Below are 25393 nucleotides of genomic sequence, written 5' to 3'. Positions count from 1 at the left end.
ATTTACTCACTAAAACAAAAACAAACAAAAAAAAAACACTAAAAAAATTATGATTTCATTTTCATTTAGTCAGCTTTTCCTCACTAATATATATATATATATATATATATATATATATATACATATACTAAAAATGACAAATACACAGAACTAAAACTAACTACAATTATGAAATAAAAAATGAAAACAGAAAATATAAGAATAAAAACATTCAAAATATTTTTACAAAAACTATAGTAGTATCTAAAGATACAATTTGGCAGACATAATATAAATATTACAGGCAAAAATTGGAGATAAAAATGATACAAATGCACACACTTTCTTTTAACCTAAAAATAAATGAACATATAAATAAAACAAATTTAAAACATTATTTAGATTTATTTATAGTTACTTGCTAAAATTAAAAAATAAAAACAAAAATATAAAAAATACCTGAAATAACTGAAATAAAAATAAAATATTAAAAAGTTTTTTTATTTCAGCTAATTGCCAAGTCAACATTTCTCATTTTAATTTAGTTTAACTTTATGTACTAAAATAACTATACACACACACTTTGTTCACCTACAACTATCCTTTCTTGTTTGATCATTTTGCAATTTTGACACATTTTCCTCATACCTATACCAAAATTGCTGACAAAAATCACATATTCCAACACTTTAACAACAACAACAACAAAAAAACATGTTTGTTCTTTCTTTTTCTATCGTTTAGTCATTCTGAAGTGTTCTCAGAGCTGTCATTATTCTGTCTGTGTGTCGATCACACTGCTGCCTGAGGGACCCCGGCCTCACGTTGGGTCCAGATTAGAAAATGCCTGTGTCACGGCTGTAATGAACCCAGGAGACTAACCTCACTGCCAGCGCAAGCCTCCTCCTGCACGCGGCCCGAATGCGAGTCGCGAGAATCTAATCCTCAGAGCTATGCGTGCGATTCCCCGCTGCGTCAGGTGCAGACAGGTTCAATCGTGCTAACGGGAGCGAGAACGGCCCCTTTGTGCTCTCAGCGCTTTGAAGGAGCAAAATACGTGTTTGCTTTTAAGCTCCTCAGGTGTGAGAGATATGACATGGAAGCCAGGAATTCATTGATTTCACATTTCCCAGGATGCACTGCATGCATCAGAGTTATTGTTTGTGTACCTGTGCAGTAGTGATACACAGGCGTCAGTCAGGTCAGTGTCTCTACTTTTGTCACACTGCTCCTGGAGACATGCCGTATACGAGGGCCAGACAGACAGAGCCGTTCAGTGGGGTCTGAATGAAATTACGGGCATTCGTCTCCTCACTAGTGAGCAGTTTATGCAAATGAGCCACCGCTGGGTTATTGCAAGAGGAATATCAATGGAGTAATTACTGTTACATGACAGGCCGATGTCTTTCCCCCGAATCACTGTCTCTCTCTCTCTCTCTCACACACACACACACACACACACACACAAAGAGGCAGAGAGTTAATAAAGAGAGTGTCTGGGAGGAAGAGCTTCCCCGAGGGCCACAGACATCTGAACACTGCTAAATGGCTGCTTGGGTTCCTACCAGGAGCCCACAGCACAGATAAAATGATTGAAGAGCACAGAAAGAAAAGAAAAGAAAAGAAAAGAAAAGAAAAGAGAAAAAAAGGAATGCAAAGAAAAAAGCTAAAGTATAAAAAAGAAAGGGAAAGAAAAAGAAGAAGGAAAAAGAATAAAAAATGAAAGAAATTAAATTAAAAGAAAAAAAAGAGATTACAGAGAAAAGAAAAAGAGAGAACAATCTAATGATTGATAGAACAATAGATAGAATGATCTAACGATAGCTAGAACGATAGAACTATAGAATGATAAATAGAACAGAACGAAAGAATGACAGACAGACAGACAGACAGATAGATAGATAGATAGATAGATAGATAGATAATTGTCATCTTTATGTTTCTTACAGCACACAGCCCATGTTTGTGTTGTTGTCTTTTGCCTGTGCGCTTGTGTGAGTCTGGGTGAGTAAGAGTCTGTGTGTGTGTGTGTGTGTGTGTGTGTAACCTTTCCTGAAGATGTAACTCAGAGATCTGATGTCCCCCCGGATACTGACTGCACACCCACCAGCTAATATTACCTCCATCTGCAGTGTCATAGAGTACACGCACTCACTCACACACTCACACACGCACTCACTCACTCACTCACACTCACTCACACACTTACTCCTCACTCACACACTCACTCCTCACTCCTCACTCACTCATTCACTCACACTCACTCACACACTTACTCCTCACTCACACACTCACTCCTCACTCCTCACTCACTCATTCACTCACACTCACTCACACACTTACTCCTCACTCACACACTCACTCCTCACTCCTCACTCACTCATTCACTCACACTCACTCACACACTTACTCCTCACTCACACACTCACTCCTCACTCCTCACTCACTCATTCACTCACACTCACTCACACACTTACTCCTCACTCACACACTCACTCCTCACTCCTCACTCACTCATTCACTCACACTCACTCACACACTTACTCCTCACTCACACACTCACTCCTCACTCCTCACTCACTCATTCACTCACACTCACTCACACACTTACTCCTCACTCACACACTCACTCCTCACTCCTCACTCACTCATTCACTCACACTCACTCACACACTTACTCCTCACTCACACACTCACTCCTCACTCCTCACTCACTCATTCACTCACACTCACTCACACACTTACTCCTCACTCACACACTCACTCCTCACTCCTCACTCACTCATTCACTCACACTCACTCACACACTTACTCCTCACTCACACACTCACTCCTCACTCCTCACTCACTCATTCACTCACACTCACTCACACACTTACTCCTCACTCACACACTCACTCCTCACTCCTCACTCACTCATTCACTCACACTCACTCACACACTTACTCCTCACTCACACACTCACTCCTCACTCACTCACACACTCACTCACACACACTCACTCACACACACTCACTCACTCGCTCACACACACTCACTCACTCACTCACTCGCTATAAAGTGTCGTGTCTCCCATGAGCCCTAGGTGACAAATTTTCCTTGTCAAATCTCAGCACTCTGGAGCGAAGCGTTCATCTGACACTACAACAACAAACATATTTAAACCATCAGACTGACTGTAAAGATGCACTGTAGACCGACTTCTGTGTCATATGTTTACTTTCTCTTCAGATATCAAATAATATCATAAAATAATATGTTATAAATTCGTTTTTGAACAGAAGTACAATAATACCATTCACACTATATATTTATATATACATATATAGTCAAATATATATGAATATGTGAATGATTATGAGCTTACCTACAGGCATTTAAAAAAAACATATGTTTAATGTATAAAAAGCAAGTTAGACATCAAAAATGTCTGGAAAACACAAGTCTTTTCTCATGACATTTCTCTTTCTCTGTCCCGGTTTCGAGTCTGGATCTCATTGGTGCTTTGGTGATAAAAATAATTAATCCAACAAATGTTATTTTTCTCCAAAACATGCTCTCCCACTCGGAGGTGCCCCATAAATCCGCGCGGTACTGTCAGGCGGGCTGCTGTTTGTGTGTCTTTCACACACTCACTCTGATGAGACTTTGATCCTTAAAGCCCTTATGAATCTAGCACATAAACGGCTGTTTCTCCCGGACACTTTAAGTGCTGCTCTGCCCCGCTCTAGACGTCGGGACGGAAGTCCCATCGGGGGGGAGAGTCTGCGGAGGCTCAGCTGTCTGTCGAGGAGGATGTTTACGGACGCTTGCATTTCACTCATTTTCACTCATTGTCTGAAAACTATTTGGATTTGTTTAGTTTTATAAACCGATAGCCTTTATTAATTTCAGAAGACAAAAACATAATGTTATATAGTCAGTCATATATAAAAAATGTCAAAAATTAAAATCCAAAACACACAAGTGTTCATGAATAATGTGGAAATGTGCTTAGTTTAAATTTATTAATTTATAAATTAATTTATTAAAATAATGTCAAAATGCAAAAATATCCTAATAGTCCTAAAACTTTAAAAATGTTTTATATTCATATATAAAAACTTTATATTAAAGTAAGTATATATAAGTCTCTGCCAACAAACATGCAAATGACTCCAATAAACAACACATGTACATAATCATAGTATGTGTTAGACTGCCTTAAATACATGCTGATTTTAATAACTGTATTAAAGTCATTACTGTAATGCAGTAAAATATGATATTTTCATTGCATTTGGGGGGAAATGTGCTTAATAGTCATAAAAATAATGTCACTATGCAAAAACATTGTAAACGTTGTAAAAGTAAAAATAAAATCTGCTAACAAACATGCAAATGACTCCAATAAACAACTATGCATCAACTCTGCGGTTGGTATGTGGCATGGCAAGAAAATATCATGCGGTCACACTCCAACTCTATAACCCGTCTCACTGCGGCACGGCCACCGTTCTCACCCTAGCGCTGCCAGCAAAAAACACACTCACTCACTCACACACACACATGTCTGGTTTGCTATCCTTGTGGGGACGCTCCATAGGCGTAATGGTTTTTCTACTGTACAGACCGTATTTTCTATTGTCCTACACCAACCCTACCCCTAAACCTACCCCTCACAGGAAACTTTCTGCATTTTTAGATTTTCAAAAAACTCCATTCTGTGTTATTTATTAGCTTGTTTACCCGTGGGGACCTCAATTTAGGTCCCCACCGTGACACGAGTCCCCATGAGTCTGTGTGTATTCACGGTTAAGTCCCCACCAGAATAGAAAAACAGGTACACACACACACACACACACAAATCTCTGACTGTCACAATGCAGGTCAAGAACATGCCCAGTGCATATTTCAAATGTGGAAAAAAAAAGAAAAAAAGAAAGAAAGAAATTATATTTTTCTTCAAGAAATATCCCATTTGTAGGACCTTTTTTTCATTTATTTTTTTACTGTTAAAATTCAATTTATTTATTTATTTTTAAATTTCATCACAATTAAAACATTTTCCCTTGAAATCTACCGCAAAGCAAAATTACTGCAATGCAAGACTAATGTATCGTAAAAGTAATATAATAAAAATAATGAATAATAAACTATACTTTTTAAAATAAATAAGAATAAAATACTTAAATTGTAAAGTATTTATACATAGTATGTTATTATATTTAAATTATGCTGACTTTAATAATTTTTTTTTTTTTAAATAACTGTTTATAAGTCATTTTTCTTACTGTAATGCAGTAAAATCTGGTATTGCAGTAATGATGAGAATTAATGAAAATCAACATAAAAAAAAACAAAAAACACTGAAGGCATTGAAGACTGAAAACAAATTTGTATTGCATTGCATTTGGGGGGAAATGTGTTTAATTGTCATAAAAATAACATCACAATAAAAATAAACAAACAAACAAATAAATAAATTAATTAACCGGCTTTATTTATTACGCTATTATTTATTTTTTTATACGACCACAAGAAGTTCTTAACAGGTTTCCAGAAAGGTCAAAGGCCAAATCTGACACATGAGCTTTTCCATTAAAAGTGATGCTGAATCAAACTGAACTGGACTGAGTATAAATACACTCAATTAAAACTAGAAACTAAAAATACCAAAACAAAGGCATCACACTAAGTGAGTAATACCAGTAATACTGAGAGTGGAACATTATCGAACATACTGCGATTTATAATGACTAGAAAGCACGTAAGAACAACAGCATAAAGCTGGGACTGACAGCACGAGGGGCGGAGGCTATAAACTACAGCGAGGTCAAAGGAAAATTGTTTTGGGAGACACAAGACAAGGAAGCAACTGGATACTTTATCAGCATAAAAAAAATAACAAAAGGAAATTTAATTATCCGTCTCGGGGAGCAAAGTTCAACCACAATGTCAAAGCTGTGGTGTTTATTCAGTCGAAAAATGGATCGATGTTGTATAGTCAATCAACGGGATGATCGCTGATGTGTAGATATTATTAATGAAGCCTGAAAAACCAGCCTTAGGAGGTTTGCTGGTCTTAGCTAGTTTGCAATAATGAGAATAGTCTTGTTTAGAGGGACTTCTGAGTGCATATCAGCATGGGTTTTAGAAATTTAAGACATCCGGAAGGAAAAAATGGGATAACAATAGGAGAAATTGGAAAAACGTTAACACACGGTCATGAGAAATTTCATGAAAGTTAGCATTTGAATTTGGAATGACAAAATGTGAATATGTAAATGAGAGAATGATAAAAGAATTAGATTTTTTTTGTTGAACTATCCCTTTAAATTTTGGGGGTTTAAATTTTCAAAAAAAGTGAAAATTTAAGGAATAAAGAACGCAATGAATAAAGAAAAAAATATTTAAAGAACTAACATTTTTGTAAAGTAATGCATTTGATCTATTTGCAAATAATATTTTTAACAGCTAAATGACTGTTCTAACCACAACTTATAAACACACTTGTCTAAGCCACACTTTTTACCACGTTCAGTGAATTTTCTGTAAACAGTATCAGTAATGCCCGCCTTCTCTGATTTGATTGGCCATCTCAGTCAATTTGACATTGACGAACGCTGTTAGTCAGATCAGCTGATTTTGTTGACATATTAGAGTTTAAGGTTTTTGCTGAGGAGATTTTGGATATCTCTATTTATCACTCCATAAATTGTCAACAGTCAGAAAAAAAATAATTTTTACACTGTTTTTAGGAATAAAATGTTACATAAAATCATGCAAATGAAATCTCAACAAACCCTTCAATAAAAACCTTCAGAATGTAGATAGGAATAAAACCACTATGATTGGTGTATGCAAGTGCTGCTGAAGTGGGGGAAAAACCTTTCTGAGAAAACTGCATTTACTGATATGTATTGTAATTGAAATCTACAAAGGCAAACAGATCAAATGTAATAAACATTTATATGTGTATTTTGGGCATTTCTTTTCACTAGACTGAAACAACTAAATATCCTAAAATCTCAAAATTGACCAGTGCATGTTTTTCAAAAACATGTTTTTGCCTTAAAACAGCTAAGAGATCACGCTATGACAAGGCTGTCTTCATACCGTAAGCTGCATGTGATGACCCAACTCAAGATGCTTTGATGTGGATGCTGCTGGTTCAGATAGTGGGAAGGAATTGACCCAAACCATGTGCCGCACAGACCCGAGATCAGCTCTGAGCATCACACAGGCGCCTCGCACAGTGGCAGGTCTCCGCACATCTACCCCAAAGCGCCTCCATCCACCTCCGTCAAAGCGCGATGCTGAAGCCCCTGCTGGGAGCAGAAGGCTAGAACGAGGCTCGGGTTACAGGCCGCGGCCTGGGGAGGGAGTCTGCAGCGCTTTCTTCTTGCAGACCTCCAGCCTGGACCCACTACCGAGTAGAGACAAACCCAAGCAGGGCCTGTGGCCGGCGGAGAGCCTGGGTGACCTCTGCCAGCGGGACGAGGTGACGAGCAGCTAAAGCACCACGGCTGAAGAAGGATGGGGCCGCCAGGGGCCTCCAGCAGGTTTCTTTGAGGAGAAAAGTGCCACAGCCTTAGGGAAGGAAGACTTCTATGATCTAGAAAGCTGCACTAAAACTCACTTTTCCTAATAAGGATTTTCTTGCAACTTGGGAGTTTTCCTCTTTCATTCTCGTGAATGTGTACGTGCCTCCGGACAGATAAACCCACTGATCTCAAACCAGTCTCATATTACTTAGTCTTGGGCAGCCTGTAGCGTCAAAGGTTCCCACTGTATATATATTTGCTGAATACACAGTGCGTGCACTACCATTCAAAAGTTTAATGTCAGGCTCTTATGCTCAACAGGGCTGCATTTATTTGATCAAAAATACAGTAAAAATTCTGAAACCTTATTACACTTTAAAATACATGATTTCTATTTGAATATATTAAAAAATTGTAAACATACTTGGTAATAAAGCTCTTCTGATTCTGATTCTGAAGTGAGTTGTTCTCATCTGGTTTGTGCAAAATTCAGAACTGAAGAATTGGATTTCTTAGAATTGACTGAGTGTGAATAGAAACATAAAGATGACAATTATCTATCTATCTATCTATCTATCTATCTATCTATCATTAATTTGAAGTATTCTTCATTGCATTCAAATTTGAAATGCAGTTCTACATCCTGTTTTACACATCAATTCAAATTCAATTCAAATTCAGGAATTGAATTCTAAATTCAGTTCTGATTAGTGCAGTAAAAAGTTGTTCAATTGCAGCTAATTTCTCTAGCATCTTAGCAAACCAGACAACAGGATGTTTTGGGATAAACACACAAACAACATGTATGGAAACAGAACAAATGTAATTCATCCAATTGATCCTTAAAGTCAAATAATCTTTTTTTTTCTTCCACCTGTAAGGTATGTGTAATCTTCACAATTAACCATTTAGTGAAGTCACATTATCCTGTGTACGTGTTTAAACCATTCTGTAGCGATGGTTAAAGAGGTTTACTTAGGACTGTGCTGGAGTCAAAAAAAAGTCCACTCACTTTCGATTGCATGTATCAGTTTTGACGCACAACCTTCAAATTTAGCAGAGGGAAGTTACAGGCTATTTCTGGGCTGCTGAGGAGGAAGACATGCCCTACTTTGAGCTGGTCATCGGTACCAGGCAGTCCCCTCACACACACAAACTCACTGCGAGGTGTTGTAAGGTCATGCAGAACAGGGAGAAGAGTTTGCCAAAAGACCCTAAATCAACAAGATTTACCCCCAAAACGTGTGCAACAGCAGCCATGGAGCATGACGATGAGTCACAGAGCAGATAAACCCACTGATCTCAAACCAGTCTCATATTACTTAGTCTTGGGCAGCCTGTAGCGTCAAAGGTTCCCACTGTATATATATTTGCTGAATACACAGTGCGTGCACTACCATTCAAAAGTTTAATGTCAGGCTCTTATGCTCAACAGGGCTGCATTTATTTGATCAAAAATACAGTAAAAATTCTGAAACCTTATTACACTTTAAAATACATGATTTCTATTTGAATATATTAAAAAATGTTATTTCTGTGATCAAAGCTGAATTTTCAGCATCATTACTCCAGTCTTCGGTGTCACATGATCCTTCAGAAATCATTCTAATATGCTGATTTGCTGCTCAAGAAACATTTATTATTATTATTATTATCAATGTTGAAAACTGTTATGCTGCTTCATATTTTTGTGGAAACAATAATATATTTTTTTCAAGAATCTTTGATGGATAGAAAGTTCAAATGAATTGCATTTATTGTAAATAGAAATCAACATTATAAATGTCTTCCCCGTCATTTTTGATCAATTTAATGCATCTTTATTAAATAAAGTATTAACAATTTATTTCAATGGAAAAAAAAACTTACTAATCTCATACTTTTGAATTGTAGTGTATATACAGATGTTTAAAGATATTTTGTGTTTTTTGGAAAATGTTGTAAAGATACTAAACTAGATTTGAAAAAATGATAAGCGTTAACACACATCCACCAGATAATGCACCAGTTTCTTTGAATGGGCATTCAATGGTTTATCTCAGATGAGAAACACAAATGAGAAACACAAATTGACACAAAAGAAATATTATTATGTTATAAAATTATTATTATTATTAATTATTAAAATTAATAATAGCCTATCAGTGTCACACGTTTTTGGCCAAAGAACCTTTCAGTGAACATTCTTAAAAGAACCATTTTTGTTCTTAGTGTGAAGAACATTCTAAAAATCTAAATAACCTTTTTCACTATAAAGAAGCTTTTGTGCATTGAAAAGATTGCATGGATGTTAAAGGTTCTTCATGGAACCATCGATACAATAATTGGCTTCAATGATTCTATGAAGATCCTTTAACATCCAAGGAATCTTTCCATTCCACAAAAGGTTCTTTATAGTGAAAAGGGTTATTTAGATTATTAAAAAAAAAATTTCACACTAAGAAAAAATTGTTTTTTAAGAACTGATGACAGAAAGGTACTAGACCCCAAAATGGTTCTTCCATGGCATTATTGCGAAAAAAAAAAAAAAAACTTTTGAAACCTTTATTTTTAAGAGTGAAGGAACCTATATTTTTTAAGAGTGTACGGTTAATTTTATAACATAGACGGAGATAGAAAATTAGGAAGGAATTAGAACTTGTTTCAATTGTTTCTCCAAGACATCAATGAGATTAAATGGAGTACAAATGGAGATTTTGAGGTGTGCTGAGTGTTGATGGAGAAGTTTAAAGTTCGGCACACTGCTGGCTGTCATCACCTTAGACGCTCACGCCTCCAAACTTCCCAAACCCTCCTACATTGTTCAGTGTGAAGCTCCTTCAGGGTCAGGAAACCCGGTTTACAAATCATCTTAAGCTGAAGAAGCACTGGTGCAAGGAAAGCATTGCGTGGGTCTTTGCACGGGAGGCATGAAACAAGATCCGCAGAACACTTCTCACCGAGTGTTGTTTCTGCAGCCGGGACGGGAAAACGGCGGGCGATCAGCTGCGGTTTACTTACGCCTCCTCCCTTCCCTCTCCACAAGCTGAAGAGTATTTCGAGGTTCTGAGGGCCCGCTGTGCCCGGGATCCTGGATTTACACCCAGATACACGGCCCTGGATGGCCTGATCCCTTTGATAGACAGAGAGCACAGTAGATCTTGCGCTTTCTAATAAAACGGAGCGCTTGGTTTTTACAACGTGACGCCTCTGCTTGCCTCCTCATTCGAGGAGAGTTAAGGAGAGTTTGAACACACTGATCAGAAACCAAACTCTTTAAATGAACTTTTCATGACATCAGAATATTAATTTTAAATGAGAGAATCATTGGAATGGTTTGAAAGTGGCAATGGTTACCATCATTGAGATGCTATTATAGTTTTTATTAATAGTTTGAGTTTGTTTTATTTTTATATCTTCCATTTTCATTTTTACTTGAAGTTTTAGTAAAATTTTTTTAGCTTTTCTAATATGTCTATACAGTTTTTATAGACATTTTGTTGGCAACTAACTCATAAAATGACTTTATAATAAGTTGTTTTTTATTATTTTTTTATTTCAGTAAATGTTTCTTTTATTTCAAGTATCAAAAATTTTCTTTTTATGGTTTTGGTTTTAGTTTTAGTTAATTAATAACCCTGGTTATTATTACCCACTGGTTTCATTCAGGTCCCAGATTTTTTGGTGACCCAACCAAAAGTAATAAAATGCCTTTTCAACTGTTATTATTACTATTCATCTGTTTGGGTCACATGACTTTTTCCACTCATCCACCATATTTATGACCATCAGTAATGGTGGTGATTGCAAAAACACATCAACAGAGATTCCAACAAAAAACGCTGATCATTGGATTTGATCCATATCAGGTCTTTGAAAATTAAGTTATAATATGTTATAAAACACATATATAAGTTCACATGATTGGGGTCCGTAAGTCTCTTCTGCTCACCAAGTCTGCATGTATTTGATCAAAAATACAGTAAAAATAGTAATACTGTGAAATATTACTAAAATTTAAAAGAACTGTTTTTTTGTTTGAATATATTGTAAAATGTAATTTATTCCTGTCATTCTAATATGCTGATTTGCTGCTCAAGACACATTTCTTGTTATTATCAATGTCGAAAACAGTAGTGCTGAATAGTCCTAAATATGCACGGGAAAAGTCATGTTACTGAAACAGATGAATATACCGCATGAACACCCAAGCATTTTGAAAACCAGGCCTGATATTGTTCTGTAATGACGAAAGTCTTGTCTGTTGTTGGATGGGGTGTTTGAGGAAGCTCAGAAGTGTAAGGGAATGTGGTTTTGAGGCGGTCTCCTGCAGACCACCTGTCAGCCCTGCATTAGTTCTGACCCATTGGAGGTCAATGCAGGGGGAGGCTGTGGAGCACCTGAGCTCCAGATAATGAGCTTCATCTGTTCAGACGTCCAGCTGCAGTTGGCTGAGTAAATAAAGGCAGTGGATGTTGGAATCCACCTGCTATGAGATGGATTTGCTACGCAGGACAGAAGGACAGCAGAACGACACAAAGATGCATCTTACGACTAAGGTTCTGTCTGATTAAACCGTACCAATGAATAAAAATTATTCTTAATAAAACTCACATGGTAAAGCATCTGCAAATTACGAGCACGTACTTCACTGAGTTTTTTTTTTCAGCAGGTGCATGGGACAAAAATCACAATTTTTGTGCGCCACTACATTGTGATGCAATGTAATATGTAAGGGATTGCATCACAACAAATATATATTTAATAAAAATATAATTAATAAATTAAAAAAAATTTTTTTAAATATATATATATATATATATTACAATGATATATAAAATTATATTAAAAATGTTTTAAATTATAAATAAATCAATTTTAGCTTAAATTATTTCATTATACAAGCACAAAGTGAGCACAGAGTAATAAGAGACAAATAAAGCTGGCAATTATAAAACTATGTAGCAAACCAGTTTCCTGGGACAATGGTTAATTAAACAGTTCAGAGCTCATTATGCACAAAAAAAGCAAAGTAACTGTGGTGACTGGTCAATTATAATCAAGTTTGTTTGATGGTTGTTTACTTTGCATGCTCAGATTTAGTACACTAGCATGCACATTAAGCTCACTAATGTGTGATACAATGTGATAAAATGCATAAAGAGAGATACATTGACAGTATCTTTAATCTAGAACTCACATTGCAAGTTTTTTTGTTTTTGTTTTGAACATCCAACCAAATTGTGGTTAAAGACTTAGTCAAGTCCTTACAGAAACCTCCAAAACTCTTTAAAATGAGAATATTTAAAGCTTTAAGTGACATTAAAAGATTTGCTCATTCACTACAATGCACTCTGTAATTAAACTGGAAAATGATGCCCACATGCTCAAATCTTGAAAAACAAAAGGCAGCTTAAACACGCATGTGTGTGCGTCTTAAGCCTCATAATATCAATCTCATGTTCTCTTATTTGGTTTAGGAACAGAGTCACAGGGGGGCTTTTCCAGAACCCCTCCTCTTCCATTCCATATTGTTCGGTCGCCTCTTTCTTTGCCCTCATTCTCCACACGAATAAGTGGATTAGGGAACAGGCTTCCGGTGGGCACAAAGCGACGGGGAGCTCAGTGTCACAGTCAGTGATAAAAGTGTGGAGCTCAGCTCTACAGCCGGGGCGGAAACACGGGGGTCATACTGCTAATCCCATTATAGGAAGAAGAGACCAGAAGAAAGACAGAGGGAATCTGGGTGGTGCACGGGGGAAGAAGGAGTTTAGGGGCTTACAAGGAAAAATGTAATGCTCCTGGAGAGCTCAGTAAACTGGAGTTCTCAGATATGTCAACTCTGTCACATGTTTCTCCTAAAGTCCTATAATTATTAGATTCTTATTTTATTATTTTACTTTTTACATAATTACATTTTTTACATTTTTTTTTAATAATTGTTTTTAATAATTTTTACATTATACATTTTATTATTATAATAATCATGCATGTATATATATATATATATATATATATGCTGTATATATGCTGTATATAAACACAGACAAATTTGATTTATAGATTTATATGTAAAAATAATTTTTTGAAGTTAATAAATAAAACAAAAAAAATAAAAAAGATTACTGGAGTATGCTTTACAAGAAAATACTATTTGAGTCTTCTAGTCTTCTACTTCAAAATGTCATGTTTCATTCAATGTTACTCTCTGTTTCTTAAAAATATTTTTCTTTCTAGCTATTTCTGAATGAAAATTGCTTCTACACCCTTTTTTTCGGTAAATAATATTTATTATATTTTTTATGTACTTTTTTTTTGGAACTCCTGAATACTTTTTCAGAATTCTTTGAATAAAATGTTAAAAACAGTGTATATTTGTAACAATATACACTAATGTTCAAAAAAGTTAAGAAATTAATAATTTTATTTAGCAAGGTTATGTTAAACTGATTTTAAAAAAAGTGACAGTAGAAACGTTCTATTTTGAATAAATACTTTTTACTCATCTAAGAATCATGAAAAAAAAAGTATCAGAGGTTCCAAAAAAAATGAAGCAGCACTGGTTTGAACATTGATTATAATAATTAATGTTTCTTGAGCAGCAAATCAGCATATTAAAATGATTTCTGAAGGATCAAGTTAAACTGAAGACTGGAGTAATGATGCTGAAAATTCAGCTTTGATCACAGAAATAAATTACATTTTAAAGTATATAAAAACTGAAAACAGTTATTTAAAATACTAATAATATTTCACAATATTACTGTTTTTACTATATTTTTGCAGCCTTGCTCTCCATTTAATCTCATTGCTGCAAGATCTCATAGATCTCATAGAAGAGGTAAAAAAGTGGGTTGCAAATGCTGTAAGTCATCATGGGGAATATGCTGGCGTGAGACGTGCCACACCGAGCCGCTGCATGTCTGCAGACTCTCACATGTTCCTGAGAGTTTCTCTCTCCTCAAATGCTCCGAGCGCAGAGCCCTGCTCCCCACACATGGCTAGAATGTGAGAGGAGGGTGCGAGAGCGAGCCTGCAGGTACACAGCACCTGGGTGGAAGCACTTGACAGAGCCTTGCCAACCTCTCCTCACAGCTGGGTGACAGCAGCAGCAGCGAGAGGTGATGTTTGAACAGACATTCCAGCCCAGAAAACCACAGAGACGCACGGAGCAACACAGAGATGTGGACAAAGACACACCGATTCAGAATAACACCGAAATGAATTCAGCAAAAACATCCAATGCCAAAAAATCCAAACTGCAAAGTTGATGAAACACTCTAATCTGGTTTTAAACGCACAATAGTTTCCAAGCAGCATTACTGACAGATCACAAACATATTAACTCACTTATTAATGGAAAAGTAAGTAAATCAAAATGCTACAGGGCCATATGAAGTGTGTGTGTGTGTGTGTGTGTGTATATATATGTGTGTGTGTGTGTGTATGAGTGTGTGTGAGTGTGAGTGTGAGTGTGAGTGTGTGTGTGTGTGTGTCTGTGTGTGAGATATATCATTTTAGATAGCCATAGATATAGATATAAGAAAGAAAGAAAGAAAAAAACAGAGACGTTTTGTGTGTGTATCTGAGTGTATTTCACACTCTCTCTCAAAGGAGGCCACAGTGTGCAGAGTGAACGATCTCACACACACACACGATGAGCCAGAGGAGACACACACAAACACACCTTCAGCTCCTGCCTGCGCTCACACACATCCGTTATCACATTTATAGGATATTGCATGCTTTGTTTAGTTATTGTTTCTTAACACATTTTGCCAGCACATCAGCTTATCTGATCAGACTAAATGTTCTGGTTTTTATTTCCCAAGCAAATTGTTTCTTGCTCATGCATTAGTGCACACTCTCACCAAATGCCTCTATAAAAAGGTTTAAAATAAAAAGAATAAGGTACATGTGGGAGACAAGCACAATCCTAAACATGACATTATTACATTTATTTTGATCTATTAATTACCCTGTTTCAAGTCTGGCTGTTTCAAACTCTTTGCATAATCTAATATGGATAATATTAAAATACTGTATATCTCTGCTGTTTAATGTTTCATTAACACATTACAAGAATTGTCTAAATTATTTTGACATCTTTTGAATTATGCCAATGACACAAAGAGTGAATGTTTTTGTTGTACAATATGGCACTGTCTTTTCTCCCATATTTAAATGAGCTTTTCATTGGAAAGCTGACATGTAAATGTTTGTCAAGCTTTGTTAGTATATGCAGAACAGGAATCTGCTTGTCAACACAAAATAATGGGAATCACTCAAAATTATGTCTACAGATTATGTATCGTTTTAAACACAGTAACCCAGTCTCCTAAAAGTATGTGGATTAAAACACACTTTATAAGTGTGTTTTAATAAATATGAATGTTATTGCATTAAAAAACAAACTGTCAACAGGTTTGACTTCATGCATCCACCCACTAAAAAGCACTGCCACAGCAGTTGATTAAAAGTAAATGAGCAAAAATGGTGTAGAAAAGTGAAGTTAGTTCTAAGAACTGCATGTGTTTGATATTTTGTAAATGCAGTGATTTTAAATTCTGACTTACAGTAAGTGAACAAGTACTTTAGGGGCCAATGATGGAACAGGCTAGAGAAGTGAACGTCATTTCTGAAGGGCTAATAAGTGTGTTTGTTGTTTCTGTAAACTGTGATATTTCTCTGAGCATCAGAATCTAATCATAGAAAGAGGAGAGAGGAGAGTTGAGGAATTCCTGCTCTCAGTATCTTAGAACAGAAAACTTCAGCTAGACCTGACCAAAAGCACTGACGGTCCAAAACTGTTTAATGAATTGAGCAGAGAATTCAAAGCCACGAAAAAAGCCATTAATGAGTTTTGAAAGAGACTTTGTGTGTATGTATATGTATCATAAGGGTCCACCAGTGGCTGTAAAGTGGCAAATATTTTTTTTCTCTCATATACAGAGGCCTATAGCTCTGTTTACAGCCCCTTTGGGATTGGGTTTCTGCCATGAACGAGCTTATGGAAAACTTGTTCTTTAAAGCATTTCTAGTCAAAACTAAATTGTGCGTGCAAAATATTCTACAATACCCATCAATAAACTGTTTTACAGCAACATGCAACAAAATCACAAACAAATCATGTGTAGAAATTATAATTAATAATGCAAAAAAGCATACTGTCACCATACTGTCAGATCAAAATCTTAAACATATATGATTATATTATAATACATATAAAAAATTAAATAAGTAAATAAAATCAATGCATAACCAAGAAAAAAGTTTTAAAAACAGTTAAAAAATGGCCGGGTTGAGTTCCATACTGTCAGATCTAAATATTAAATACACTGGATTTTCATGCTAAACCACTAAAGAGAATCTCCTGTAAAATTAGCAACACTGAATCTCTATGATCTTGGCAATTATGGGACAAAATATGCTGTTAAACTATATTAAGTTTCAGCATGTCGTATCATGTCATGAGCGGAGTGTGAAATCAACACAAAACGTCACACATGTTCCACCACGAATGGCAGAAAATCTTTCTCTCCCAATAACACACCCGAGGTTCAATCAATCACACAACTACAAACTTTCTCAACATACCAAGCATGGTGCAGAGCGATGTTCGGAGGATGTTTCTGCTATTGCACATTTGAAAATCATTACATCACTCTCTGTCCCTTCAGACGATGACAATATGTGCGTCTGCAGTGCTGTGGACAGTAAAACACACACAAAACACCTCTAGTTCTCACTTAAATGAAGCTCATCACATTAACTACAGTATGAGCATGTTCCACTAACATCTGACATAAAGTGTCCAAGTAGCCTACTTCATATTGAACACTATATCTACTGTTTTATCATTCAAAAACCTAACACTGAAACATAAACATTGTAATGTAAAAATTGCAGACTTATTTCAGCATACTGGATGAGTTATTAAATTTAGATACACCTCCATAAGTGACAGTGCAGAGAGCTTTACTGTTTGACTCATTACATGAGCGTCTGTCAATTAGAGCAAGTTAAGCGTGGAGGTGTGTGTGTGTGTGTGTGTGTGAGTGTGTTTTGTGGTTATCTGTGGTGCTTGTTAATCTCTCTTAAATGAGAGTCATAAAAAGCAGGCCGGGTGTGAATTAAGAGCACTAAGTACCTCATCACTGCTTTAGAAATACTACAAATAACACGCCGTTTACACATAACACACTGTTAAAGCCACTTCATACAGTTTGGGGACGGATATGTAGTTTGTTGACTGCTTTGCATTGGTATAAAATTGTGTAAGAGACAAATAAATATAAATCTACAATTGTGCTACAATTATCTCAGTGTAAACTGTGTCTATAGTAGATGTTCTTCCAGTAACATTAATAGAACATTAGTTCAAACTTTAATAATGTTCTCAAAACGTTGGAATAAAAACGCTATTTATACATTGTTCATGGAATGTTTTTTTTTTTTCTGAAACGTTTTAGTTGGAATTTTTTGTCTAACACTTTTTAAATGTTACTACTTGTTTCAGAATGTTCAGAGAACATTCTAAAGTAACATTCTAATACTGTTTGGAAAATGATTACAATGGAATGTTCCCTTCAGGTTCGCATAAACGTTTTAAAAACTGGACATATGGAACGTTTCAGAAATAACGTCTTAGAGCATATGCTTGTTAGCTGGGAATCTATCCTATAATAGTATAGACGTGTAAAAGCTAGATAAGCTCTGAACTCTGCAACAGCAAGTTAACTAGCAGCATTTTACCTGCAAATCTATACAAAGAAAAAAAGAAGTGCGGCTTTTTTAATCACAATTCTGAAATGATAAAGTCTGGGTGGTTGACGTGCAAAAACAGAGGAATTCCAGAACACACATCACTCTTAAAAGTAATTAAAAAGACAGATTATATATAGAAATAGTTCTACTTGCTTAGGAGGCCTTGTGAAAAAACTGCTCGATGTCTTGTCGAATGAGACGCCGTGACGTCAGACGATGTCTAACAACGCGATAATGTCGCGATGAGTGAAGAAGAGGCTTTCAAAGGATTTGGGCAAAAAGTCAAAAGAACCTGTTGACAAGCCACTGAACACTGGACTCTCACTTACTGTACAACACACCACGAGCTCTGTGATTTCTGCATAGACTACTGACACACACACACACACACACACACATTAACGAAAACGGCAGGAAGAACGAGATTTATTTATTATTATTTATTTAGCATTATATCGCAATTCTCATTGTTAGAATGATTTATTTTTTATTGTACTTTAACACACAAATAATGAATCTAGGCCTATATTTGTACGCTTTATGCAGTGTTTGCGTTAACAATACGTGCAAAAGTATAGCCTACTAATAATAATAATAATAATAAGCCAATAATAATAATAATAATTCTTGTTCTTATTGCCGTTATCGTTATTTGCTAAAACACTAAAATGATAATAGGTTATCGAAATACCAATAGACCTAATAGGCTATATCGATAAATATTATAGGCTATAGCCTATGCATAAAATCCTTGTGGGAAAAAAGTAAATCAAAAATTGTAAATATTTGCTTGGAAATATTCCCTTTAAAAATTTGTGTTGATTATTAAAAGCGCAAACTGACGCTCCGCGCAGCTGAAATGACGCACATGACATGAGATGAATGAATCCGCTCTTACTGTTGGTAGTCGTGTTTGCAGTAGAGTTTCTGCTCTCTGGAGTAGCAGCTCATGCTGAGAAGCTGCTGACACACCGAGCACTGCAGACACTCCTCGTGCCACGAGCTGTCGTTCACTCGCAGGAGGAAGCGATCAGAGATCGGTCTGTGACATCCTTCACATACACTCTGATGGACGCAGTCTGAACCTGACAACACACAACCGATACACATCAGATACGTCCACTGGACAATTAAAGAAAAAATATAATAATAATAATAATAATAATACAAATCTAACGCATAAACAAATAAATGCGAGATACATGTATGAACTCGTTTTCTAAAATACACTGAAAAATATTGTTTCTTTAAGTATTAATAATCAGAGTGAAAATGCGCAGTTGTTACTTTAAGGGGTTATTTCTATCCGACACTTTAAAACAATTATTTTGTTGACGACGTAATTAGGTAAATTGCGACTTTTAGCCTTATTTAACACACGAAATTGTATTTTTTTTTAAATAATAATAATAGGCTACAAATAAAAATAAATGAAATATTTTATGTTAAATTATGTTTTACCAAAGAATATTAAATCTAATTTACTTGCTTCAAAAAAAAAAAAAAAACACTTTTACTGTGTTAATTTTGAATGAACACGCAAGTACATTGAAAATATAGTCTATTAAACGAAATATTTGTTTTACATTTTCTGCCTTGGTTGTTAGTATTTAATACAACGTTTTTGTTCTTTGTTTTTTTACCAAAAAAACAAAATAAATGCCTTTAAGTGGCAGTATACAAAATATGACTCATATTTCCATTACACATTCGCTCCAAAACAACTGATTTGTAGATGAAACACCGATAACAATTTTATTTTGTGAAGCTGTTTTTAATTACACATCGCTATTGCTACAGCAATCCATTATAATAAACATATTTAGTCTATTTTTTTTAATAACAGTATGCGTAATGTTCATAGGAAATTTACAAGCGCTGTAAAAACACGAAAAGGTGCACCTTTATCTGATCTGACCGGTAAAATGTACTTTAATTGGTGTCATACGCAATCCTATTTTTGACTTTAATTTAGACGTTTAGTTAGACGAGTGTCAGTGAGAACCTCGATGTAAATATATCACCCATCGTTTGTTTCTGTGATGGTGCGAAACTCACCCAGCATCACTCCCAAAGACTCCGCTCCTGTTCTGAACTGATCTTCAATTTTGATTCCGTCCAGCATATCTGATGTGTTGCAGGACAGCGGCTCTCTGCTGACCTGTCGCAGTGTCCAGAAGAAGCGCAGAAGCAGCAGCAGCAGCAGCAGCAGGCGGACCGTGACGAGACAGAAACTAAAAGTAAACTATCTAGTCTCGCTTTGCTTATTCTACAAGACGAGAGCAAAAAACATGCATGTTTTTCAGTGACGGTTCTTCCAACTGGATCCTTCGAGAGAAACGATATGAAAAGCGTCCAGCGCGAGCTTCCTGATCCTCCGGGAAGCGGCTCTGATAATCCAGCAGCGGGAGGTGCGCGTGAGCTGTGAGCTCCTCACTGAGTGCTTACGAGTCCTGTGCTCCTCTTGAGGAGTCCGCGCGCTGCATGTGACGCTAGAACCGCCTACAACACCAGCTGTTCTGAGGACAAGCAGACAGCAAGAATTATTTGTATAAAAGATGTGCATGATGTTTATTAGGCTAGTGCATGAGATATGCACTAATAAAATGTTTAGCAAAAACAAGCTGCATATCTCAATTCAAAGTCAAAAAATATCATTTAAAATTCCTGAGACAAATTAAGTGACCCCATGCGAATTATTTTAGAGGTTAGATCATGCAGAAATAACTCGTTCAGGCAACAACGACATAGTTTGACAACGTGCGACCACACTATTTGCGAATAGGCTGTAGAATTCAATGTGATGATTTCAACTGCGATAGCGACAATGTAAACAATGCTTTATAATAAATCATCATAAAAACTTAATATATAAGATTTTAACATTTTTCGTCATCATATTTTAAATAATAAACCTATAGGCTATAAACAAAACAATCAGCATGTAACCATATTAAGTTTTTTTGTTTCTATTTATTACAAGAATTTATATAGGTCCATCAAGCATATCAATCACGAAAGTGCCTTTATAACTAAAATGAATATTATAATTAAAAATAATGTAACTTTTTAACTTAAAATGTTAAAATGTCTATGTTCTTTAAACAACGGATATTTACTCGTTACATTTGATTTTACGCTTTTTTAAATCGTGTTTTATTGAATTGCTTTTGTCTTAAATTCTCAAACCATTCAGCTGTGAAAGCGGGACAATATATTTATAATCTCGAGTCAGATATTTAACAAAGAATCGTTTCATTTCTCGCGCAGCTGCGATGAAAACTGCGCTGCTTTTAGCTTCATGACATTATCTGCATGATTAATAAAGACCCAGATAAAAGATGATTTAATCTCTCTGCGCATAATATCCATGTAAAATTCATAAGGAGAATATTTTGTGTTTCAGATCCGCGCAGATTCATTTCGCAGGCAGACATCTCAGGGCAATAAACCTGCGAGGAACTAGAAAAAAAGATAAAGGGGGAGTTTGTATCTTTATTACTTTCCTCATTAGTATTCTTCTCTTCTCTAATTATGACAGGCTGATTTACGTCTCCTGTAGATGAAATATGCCTTCCTCCTGAACATTTCATGAGATTTTTTTTTCTTTCCCGTTTTATGTAGGATAGCCTACATGAGGGGAATTTATTTTTATTTTTCCCTCTTCACATCTGAGAGAAACGTAGATTAGGCTATTTATATTGCTTTATATAAAATTAAAATTAATATAATTATTTGCGATCGAGATCACTATCATTTTAATTCACATACGACATACATAGGCTACATTAGATTACATACACACGAAATAACATTATTTCTAACAATCAAACTGCGTTATTTAAAGCCATTGCCTACTTTTAATTATCACTAATTTAACATATCAATAGCAGCTAGGCTATCCTAACATTTAACGATATTTCCCAAGATACAGGCCTGTGCTGTTGGTGTCTGAATAACTGAGCCTATAAAGTTCAGACAGTTTTGCTTCATGTCCCACTGGTGTTTTAAAGATGAACTTGAATAAAATAATGTTAATAAAAATTATCATGATATGCTTCATTTTTCAGTGTGCGAATTATTCAGCGACTTTCTGTCGTGGCGACTTTTTTCCGCTCTAGTATTTATGTCAGTAATGTATCGTCTCTATAGCAACCGACTTGCGATACGTGTAATAAATAATTACAGTATTTTTGTTTACGCGAATATTGACGTTTTAAAAGAAAAGCGCACGAGTAGCGTAGGCTACTGTTGCTATGGTAACGCGATTTCATTTCGCGAGCGTCGGTTTAGCGCGCTCTTTATGAATTTTCTCTTGCATTCAGAGTAAACTTTTAAAGAATAATGGGTTAATATTTCTAGCCATAATTGCCGGGTTAACCGACTTTATAATAAATCATCATAAAAACTTAATATATAAGATTTTAACATTTTTCGTCATCATATTTTAAATAATAAACCTATAGGCTATAAACAAAACAATCAGCATGTAACCATATTAAGTTTTTTTGTTTCTATTTATTACAAGAATTTATATAGGTCCATCAAGCATATCAATCACGAAAGTGCCTTTATAACTAAAATGAATATTATAATTAAAAATAATGTAACTTTTTAACTTAAAATGTTAAAATGTCTATGTTCTTTAAACAACGGATATTTACTCGTTACATTTGATTTTACGCTTTTTTAAATCGTGTTTTATTGAATTGCTTTTGTCTTAAATTCTCAAACCATTCAGCTGTGAAAGCGGGACAATATATTTATAATCTCGAGTCAGATATTTAACAAAGAATCGTTTCATTTCTCGCGCAGCTGCGATGAAAACTGCGCTGCTTTTAGCTTCATGACATTATCTGCATGATTAATAAAGACCCAGATAAAAGATGATTTAATCTCTCTGCGCATAATATCCATGTAAAATTCATAAGGAGAATCTTTTGTGTTTCAGATCCGCGCAGATTCATTTCGCAGGCAGACATCTCAGGGCAATAAACCTGCGAGGAACTAGAAAAAAAGATAAAGGGGGAGTTTGTATCTTTATTACTTTCCTCATATTTATTCTTCTCTTCTCTAATTATGACAGGCTGATTTACGTCTCCTGTAGATGAAATATGCCTTCCTCCTGAACATTTCATGAGATTTATTTTTCTTTCCCGTTTTATGTATAGGATAGCCTACATTAGGGGAATTAATTTTTATTTTTTCCCTCTTCACATCTGAGAGAAACGATTTATTTCTATATGTAGATTAGGCTATTTATATTGCTTTATATAAAATTAAAATTAATATAATTATTCGCGATCGAGATCACTATCATTTTAATTCACATACGACATACATAGGCTACATTAGATTACATACACACGAAATAACATTATTTCTAACAATCAAACTGCGTTATTTAAAGCCATTGCCTACTTTTAATTATCACTAATTTAACATATCAATAGCAGCTAGGCTATCCTAACATTTAACGATATTTCCCAAGATACAGGCCTGTGCTGTTGGTGTCTGAATAACTGAGCCTATAAAGTTCAGACAGTTTTGCTTCATGTCCCACTGGTGTTTTAAAGATGAACTTGAATAAAATAATGTTAATAAAAATTATCATGATATGCTTCATTTTTCAGTGTGCGAATTATTCAGCGACTTTCCGTCGTGGCGACTTTTTTCCGCTCTAGTATTTATGTCAGTAATTTATCGTCTCTATAGCAACCGACTTGCGATACGTGTAATAAATAATTACAGTATTTTTGTTTACGCGAATATTGACGTTTTAAAAGAAAAGCGCACGAGTAGCGTAGGCTACTGTTGCTATGGTAACGCGATTTCATTTCGCGAGCGTCGGTTTAGCGCGCTCTTTATGAATTTTCTCTTGCATTCAGAGTAAACTTTTAAAGAATAATGGGTTAATATTTCTAGCCATAATTGCCGGGTTAACCGACCCAAAAACACTTCATAACTCCAATCAGGCCATTTCTAATCCGTTATTTTATCCTTAAAAGTTATATTTAGAAATAAACGCAAAAGTCTTTTAATTCTGATTTTTTTTATATATATATAAACGGTGTAAACCAACAGTCGTCTGCTTTGTTCTGCCTAACATTTGCTACCTCTGGAGAAATCTCACTGGTCTAGGCTCAAATATCCATATTTAGACAAAAGCATAAATCCTTTTAAAATCAAACACTTCCCACATTCTTCAGAATATCTTCCTTTGTGTTCTGCAGAACAAAGACATTCATACAGGTTTGAAACTACTTGAGGGTGAGTAAATGATGACAGAATTTTCATTTTTGGGTGAACTATCCCTTTAACAGCTCTGAACACTGAAGCGTTGGTTCAAATTGTGTTCTTGCGCCCTCTAGCGTCAATGGTCCTGCTATTGGACTTCACCTGTACTTTACAATCTCTGTCTATCTGTCTGTCATTATGTCCTCACTACAACAGACCACATAACACACAGCCAGTGTTGTCTAATTAACAGCTATTAACATTATGGGCAGTGTTCCACATTCAGCTATGGCTGTATAAAATATTTCATAAAACTGTTAATATTAAGGTAAGATGGGGAAGATGTTCCCCTCAAGAACAATGTGCATTTACTTTTAAATTGTTACATAATTAGATATAAGAAGGTTAGCGTGTGCAGGATGATGATGCATCAGCCAATGTGTTATTAATAAAGAGAATAAAAAGAAACATTTGCAAAATTATGTCACAAAATGTAAAATCATTCAAAGAGGCCATCGCACTAAACCCCAGCTAAACTTTTACATAATGTATAAATGATATCATTCTTATATTTATATATATTTTCACAGTGTCATTAATGTAAAATAAATCAACTATTCTATTTAAAATTGTCTTTTGACAATTGAATAATTGAATAACCAGTCACAGACAAAGCAGAATCCCAGTAAAAGAAATTCATCTGAAAGGTATTTATCCTATGACTTACATACAGGCATATGGATATTTACATATTTAATTGCCCATAGTTTAATTGAAGAGAGGTCATATTAGCAATGCTGTGAATTCAAATTAAACAATTTCACTCATAATGAGTCTACTTTTTTGAGCCCGGTCTCATGAAAATGCGTATAAATAGTACGCCAAATAAAAACGAAAACTCGTGG

General features: G+C 35.3%; 1 protein-coding gene across 1 annotated transcript in view; it reads right to left on the bottom strand.

Moving 5' to 3' along the window:
• The window catches only part of LOC107715534 (LIM homeobox transcription factor 1-beta-like), a 45151-nt gene extending 24479 nt beyond the window's left edge, over positions 1-20672 (bottom strand). The window contains exons 1-2 of the mRNA XM_016521686.1: positions 20310-20672; positions 19150-19336 (exon numbers count right to left, since the gene is read on the bottom strand). Coding sequence (XP_016377172.1) covers positions 19150-19336; positions 20310-20376 — 254 coding nt within the window. The 5' untranslated portion in view covers positions 20377-20672. The remainder of the gene's footprint in view (positions 1-19149; positions 19337-20309) is intronic.
• Positions 20673-25393: the final 4721 nt, after the last annotated feature.

Source organism: Sinocyclocheilus rhinocerous, unplaced genomic scaffold, assembly GCF_001515625.1.
Source record: "Sinocyclocheilus rhinocerous isolate Xijiao unplaced genomic scaffold, SAMN03320098_v1.1 scaffold2765, whole genome shotgun sequence".
NCBI lineage: Eukaryota > Metazoa > Chordata > Actinopteri > Cypriniformes > Cyprinidae > Sinocyclocheilus > Sinocyclocheilus rhinocerous.
The sequence above is the reverse complement of the archived record's forward strand: the minus strand, read 5'-3'. Positions and strand labels throughout refer to the sequence as shown.